The sequence below is a fragment of the Lygodium microphyllum genome, chromosome 9 (assembly GCF_053477565.2).
Source record: "Lygodium microphyllum isolate KBCC chromosome 9, Lygodium_microphyllum_v1.1.10, whole genome shotgun sequence".
NCBI classification, from domain to species: Eukaryota; Viridiplantae; Streptophyta; class Polypodiopsida; order Schizaeales; family Lygodiaceae; genus Lygodium; species Lygodium microphyllum.
In genome coordinates this window covers 62,042,899-62,049,750 of record NC_141143.1, presented here as the reverse complement: position 1 = coordinate 62,049,750, position 6,852 = coordinate 62,042,899, and the positions used below count along the sequence as shown (strand labels likewise).

Here is a 6,852-nt window from a genome sequence, read left to right as displayed (position 1 = left end):
TAGTGATGGTTCTTTGGACAAGCACGAGGCTCGCCTTGTTGCTAAAGGTTTTGCACAGTGCCCAGGGATTGATTGTCATGATACTTTTGCCCCCACTGGTCGTATGGCGACTATTCGAGCTGTTCTTGCTTTGGCTAGCCATAGGAGATGGCATGTCTACCAGTTGGATGTGAAGTTGGCCTTCGTCAATGGTGATTTGAAGGAGGAGATCTATGTAGAGCAGCCTCCTGGCTTTGGATCTTCAGATGAGCAAGTCTACAGGTTGAAGAAGGCCTTGTATGGCCTCAAGCAGGCTTTGCATGCATGGAACGAGAAGATTGACTCGTTCCTTTAGTCACAGTTGGGATATCGACGTTCCAAGGCCGATCCGCAGCTTTATGTACACACTTCCGAGACTGGTTGTGTGCTTTTTGTGTTGTATGTTGACGATTTAATTGTCACAGGTGATCATGCACAGAAGGTCAGAGACGAAGGCAGCTTTACATCAAGCGTTCAAGATGACGGACTTGGATCTACTCCATTTCTTCTTAGGCCATGAGATTTATCAGTCTCAGAGGGGAATTTTCATCTCTCAGAGAGATATGTACAGAAGCTCTTGGTTTCTTTTGCGATGGAGAATTGTCGGACCATTTCTACTCCTATGGATCCGAACTAGAAGGCCACTTTACATTCAGATTCTCCCTTGGCGGATGCTTCCCGCTATCGTCAGTTGATTGGATCATTGATTTGGCTCCTCAACACTCGTGTTTATCTTTGTTTTGTTGTTGGTCTCTTGGCGGGGTTCATGAGTGAACCTCAGACGGTACATTGGCAAGCTGCTCAACGAATCCTTCAGTATTTGAGAGGGACCTCTGACTTAGGGATTCATTATCCAGCAAACATAGGTGGTTCAGATCTTGTTCTTGCAGGTTGGAGCAACTCGGATTGGGCTGGTGATGTGGACCACAGGCGATCTACTACAGGCTACTGTTTTACCTTGGGTACATGTGTTATCTCATGGAGTAGCAAGAAGCAGCCCATGGTAGCCCTTTCATCTACTGAGGCGGAGTATCGGGCCGCGTCATCCACCACATGCGAGGCTGTGTGGCTTCGGAAATTGTTGGAGGAGCTTGACTGCCCCCAGACTCCTACTTTGCTGCAATGCGACAATGAGAGTTGCATTGCCTTGGCACGGAATCCTATTTTTTATGCCCGAAAGAAGCACATAGAGATTCAGTACCACTTCATCAGAGAAGCTTCTGGATGAGACCATCGCTGTGGAGTACTGCAAGACGGAGGACAATCTTGCAGATTTGTTTACGAAGGTGCTTCCCCAGGCTCTACTTTGGAGACGTGCCAACTCCCTCAAGCTTTTGCCCCGTCTAGGCTCTGAGAGGAGGTGTTAGCGATCAGGTCCTAGCCGTACAGGCGCCACATGGCAGTCTGGTCGGACTGACCAATCGGCCAGCCACATGGCAATCTAACATGTACAATACCAGTCGGCTGTATTTAATGCAACTGACCTGCCATTTTTGGGCGCATTCTTTTCGGCTATTTATAGCCGACATTCTGCACAATCTTCCACACTTCTGATTACAGATCTCAGACTGGAGATTCGTGCAGATCACAGGCTGGAGATCGTGCAGACTGCAGCGTACTTCGAGGTGGACAACAAGTTGCATCGTCGAGGTTGAGACACGCAATCCCACACTGCGCCCGTGTACATATCTGCATATCTTTGTATATAACACACTTTATACAGCAGATCTTCATCTTCCACTGTCTCTTTCTCTCTCTCTTCTCTCTGCGTTCACTCTCTCTCAGTCTTGGTCCCACACTTCCACATCGCTGCACTCTGACACATACAAGCTAGGACCCAACCAATCTCTAGGCTCACACATAGCTCAATCTCATAACAAAACTATTATAACTTTGTTGGATCACTGGTGACACCTTACGAGGATGAAGCATTGAGCATATCTAACCCTAACAAAGCTAGTCACAAGAAAAGATTGTCTAAAAGCCAAGTATGAGACAATATCATGGCCTTTAGGACTCTTAACTTGCTAGTTGCAGCTAACAATATTAAACTAGGGTGAACAATTAGATGGCAATTTTACCTCACTATAGTACCATTGAAAGTTAGCTTTGTACGTTTCATGAGTCTTAGGACACTTTATTTAAGCCTTTACCTGGGTACTTTTATTTCATGGATTTTAGGACACTTTATTTGGCCTTCAGCTGGGCACTTTTATGGATCACTGGGCAGCTCATTTTGTCCAACCTAATATCTAGGGTCTCCTAGGGCCTACCCCTCTTCCCTCTCGGTTGTATTGCATCATCGCATATCCTTGGAGAGAGCGAGATTGGAGGTACTACTGTTGGTCATCATTCTGCTGGTACCCTGGTGGTATTGCACTGTACATCTCATGCTCCTCATTATGGATTCCATTGTCTGTTCATCCTGAGTTCGTATGTTCATCTCTTTGTGTCAATGTTTATGCCTTCTTTTCACAATTCCATTCATTTGTGCAGTCTCACAGACTAGTGGCTGCAGACCATACATAGTGCTTATTGGAGCCACCAACATGCATGGTCAAATCGATACATCCCCAGCAGTTCAAATGCAGGAAACGAGTATGTCCCCAACAGACTGCTCGCACCACAGTACCTCCTCATTGCAAGAACATGCTAGTCATAACAAATCAAATGTCTCCTTGCCTCTTTACAAATTTTACAATCATAGCTTCTTTTGTTGCTCCTATCTTCAGAGTTTCAATGTTTTTCTCCTTAAGGCATCAGCAACCATGCAGGTGACTATTACCAGCAAATCACTGACTCGGATTTTTAACCTCAGAATCCCTATCGACTTTGTCTTCACTGATTCCAAATCTCTGGAACATCCAGCACTTGATGCTCTTATTTAGTTTAGAGAGGTCTTCAATGATTCCAGATCTCTGGAACATCCAGCAGTTGATGTTTTGATTTAGTTCTGCTTCAGTATCAGTTGAATTGGCAAGAATATTCCATACCTAATCACACAAAATCATGGAAGTAGTTCTCACCACAAGATCAAGGTTAGGGATATGCCCCATTGTCTCAATGCGGGAAGTTAAAGTTTTAAGCATGGTTGAAAGATCCTCACTTTCAAGTTCTCTGCCAACAACAAACTCACGTAAGGTGTTGTTCACCTCAATGAAAACACTTCCAGGCTTCTTCTGTGCTCCTTGGGATTGTCTTTGTTCCTCAATCCATAGTGCTTCATCCCACATTCCAGCACTTTGATATAGGTTTGCCATGAGGACGTATGGAGCTGAAAATTCTGGATTCAAGTGGAGAAGTTGCTGGAAGCATCTAAATCCAAGTTCAGGTTCAACATGAGTTTTGCAGGCACTAAGCAAAAGTGTTAATGTATCTCTAGAAGGAGAGAATGGCATACTGTCAAAAAACTTTCCTGCCTCATGCAACCGTCCTGATCGTGCATAAAGATCAATCATAGATGCAAAGTGATCTGCGGTCGGTATAATGCCATATTCTTCTCTCATTTCCGTAAAAATCTCCTGACCCTTAAAAACAAGGCTAGCATGGCTGCATGCATTGAGAAGGCATGAGAATGTAATGGCATTTGGCTTTACTGTATGGGCTTTCATCTCCTCATAAACTTGTACAGCCTTACCACCATTTTGATTCATCCCATATCCCTTTATCATTGCATTCCATGAAACTACATCTCGAGTCAGCAATCTTGTAAAAGTATCCTCTGCTTCTGTAAGTGAACCACGCTTGGTGTACATGTCAAGTAGTGAGTTGCCAACATAAAGTTCTTGTTCCAAACCCTTGAAGATGATCTCACTATGAATGTTTCGCCCGAACTCTAAGGAACCTATACTACCACAAGCCTTTGTCACAGAAGCAAATATGGCTGCACTGGGAGAGAATTTCCGCTGCTGTATCTGTTCAAAACAATGTAAGGCTTCCTCCCCTTGTCCATGTTCAACATATCCTGCAATTAAAGATGTCCAAGTTACAATACTACAGACAGGCATTTTGTCAAAAGTGTACTGTGCTTCTGTTATAGAGCCACAACTGGCATACATGTCAACCAAACTGGAACCAACAATAAGGTCCGTTTCAAGTCCTTGCAAAGCTGAAAGCATGTGTATGTCTTGACCCTTTTCAATTAAAGACAGAGCACTGCAAACTTTCAAAATGCAAGAGAATGTTACATCATTTGGTGAAACATTCTGCTGCTGCAATCTTCGGAAGGTTTCTACTGCATCCTCACAAGTTTGTTCATGCTCAGCATATCCTGCTATGAGAGAGTTCCACCCAACAATATCTCGGGTGGGCCACTTGTAGAAAACATCCCATGCATCTGCAAAATAACCACACTTGGCATACATATCAACTATGGTATTATCTAATGTAAGATCCCTTTCTAGACCTTTCATTAGAATCTCTCCATGCACCTGCCAACACTTTTCTATGTGTCCTACACTCCCACAAGCTTTTGAGACAGTAGCTAACATGGGGGAATTTGGGGAGACTCCCTGCATTTGTATCTGTTCATAAAAGTTCAGTGCTTCATGACAGAGACCATGTTCAACATATCCTCCTAATAGAGCAGTCAAAGACACAACATTGTGAGATGGTAACTTGTCACTTACTCCTTGTCCATCTTTAAGTGACTCACATTTGACATACATATCAATCAAAGTGCTGCCAACGACAAGATCTCTTTCAAATCCCTTCGTTACTGCCTCCAAGTGCAGTTCTCGACCTTTATCCAAGGCTCTCAAACTGGCGCATGACTTTAAGGCACAAGCAAGTGTTATCTCATTAGGAGAAACCATTTGCAGAGCCATTTGCTCAAAACAATTCAATGCTTCTTGATCTGGTCCATATTCAGCATATCCTGCAATAATTGTATTCCATGCAACAGTAGACTGATCTCCTACATTTAAAATGGCCCTTGCCTCATCTAGAGAGAGACATTTTGCATACATATCAATTATGCTGCTGTTGATAAACAGATCCTTGTCCCAGCCTTCCTGTATGATTTGCATATGGATCCCCCTGCCAGTATCCAAAGCTGCAAAGTTCCCACAGGCTTTCAAGACACAAATAAACGTAACAGATGTACCAGAAATGCAATACCTCTGCATCTTCTCAAACAAATTGATTGCTTCTTCACTACATACATGCTCAATATACCCACCAATAAGTGCATTCCATGATACTACACTTGGTGCCTGCATGCTATCAAAGACTACTTTTGCATCTGAAATAAAACCAAAGTTAGCATACATGTCGACTAGAGTGTTTCCTATGGGAAGATCCACATCATACCCTCTTAAAACAACATCTGAATGTGCTTCTCGACCCCTTTCTGTGGCTCCATTGCTGCCACATGACTTTAGAATGCAAACAAATGTAACAGAATCTGGAGAGATATCCTCCAGTTGCATTAGATCAAAACACCTACGCACATCTTTTTCATGTCCCTGTTCAGCATATCCAGTTATCAAAGTATTCCATGATACAACATTCCTCACTTCCATCTCATCAAAGACTTTCTGTGCCTCTGACAGTGACTTACATTTTACATAAATGTCAACCAAACTGCTGCTAACAAAAACATCATTTTCAAAACCCTTTTGCACAATGTCACAATAAATCTCTTGCACCTCCTGCAATCTGCAGCAACCTTTCAGAAGAGCAAGGTATGTATAGCTGCTAGGATCCACTTTGTCTTCCTGCATGAACCTAAATAAGGTAAAAGCATGTTCTGGCTGTCCAGATTGAATGTATCCAGACATTAGAGAAGTCCAACAATGAACATTTCGGTAAGCCAACTTGTCAAAAACATTCTGAGCATCCAGCAGGCTTCCACAGTCCACAAGCATTGGCACAAGGTAATTTCCAAGGATATTATCATCCTCTAGCCCAATATGCTGGATGTACGCATGTACCTGCTTGGAGCAACTTATATCTTTCTTTTTCCTGCACTTCTGCAGAATGCCAATGTAGCGATGAATATCAAGTTCTTCATCCTTATGATCCAAAATACCAAGTTCTTTCTGCATGCCAAATACATCACAAGGACGCCCTCTGAGTGCGCTGTGGCACTCCTGTGAGACAGCCTTGTTATGTCCATGAAATGCTGCTCTTTTAAGCCAGAATCTGCAGCCTGCCCTCTTGATGAGCTTCCTCGGATGAAGCATTGTGAAGCTTCTCGAGAAATAACTGCTGCCGACGCAAGCTAAATGCAGCAAGTTGCAAGGACAGATACTCACGGAGGCCACAAAACCTCGCTGCTCTGATTGAAATCTGGGGAGGCTCGGCTTATTACAAGGTATGCCACGTTGTGAAGCACAACCATTTTGTTCTCCACTCTGGTATTTGAGTGCTTCCAGGAGGCAGGCATGTTAAAGCGGATGGGATCGTTGGCGGATGAAGCATAATAATGGCGTCCTGGTTTGCTTCTTGAAGTTGTGAGATGAGGAGCTTCAGAGCCTTCCTCCGGAAATCTCCGGGGGGCGAGATGCGCGATCATAGCGTCTGTCTATGCTATTCAGTCGATACTCCCCCTTTGACAGCACTCCTCATCAGTCTTATTCAATAAGATGGGCCTTCTTTCCAAATAACAGGGGAAATGGGAGTTCAGCCACCCCTCTTAGTGTGTACTAGACTTGCCCCGGCGCTGGGCGGGCGCGATTTATGCGGGCGGGGGCGGGGGCGGGGGCGGGGGCGGGGGCGGGACGCGTGGCACCCACCCCCGTGTTCTCCTTTTCTTTTTGTGGGGGAGGTGGGGGGCTGCCATGTGGCACCCATCCCCCACCTCTCCTTAACTAATAGTATAGAAGTATAGAT

General features: G+C 44.4%; 1 protein-coding gene across 1 annotated transcript; it reads right to left on the bottom strand.

Annotated features, from left to right (window-relative positions):
• Positions 1-2,677: 2,677 nt before the first annotated feature.
• On the bottom strand, positions 2,678-6,616 carry LOC148031100 (putative pentatricopeptide repeat-containing protein At3g01580). The gene has a single exon (XM_087684625.1). The coding sequence runs from the start codon at positions 6,201-6,203 to the stop codon at positions 3,012-3,014; it is 3,192 nt and encodes a 1,063-aa protein (XP_087540751.1). The 5' UTR covers positions 6,204-6,616; the 3' UTR covers positions 2,678-3,011.
• Positions 6,617-6,852: the final 236 nt, after the last annotated feature.

Excerpts from the sequence above, each read along its gene's own strand:
- LOC148031100 (XM_087684625.1), bottom strand. The coding sequence starts at position 6,203 with ATGCTTCATCCGAGGAAGCTCATCAAGAGGGCAGGCTGCAGATTCTGG.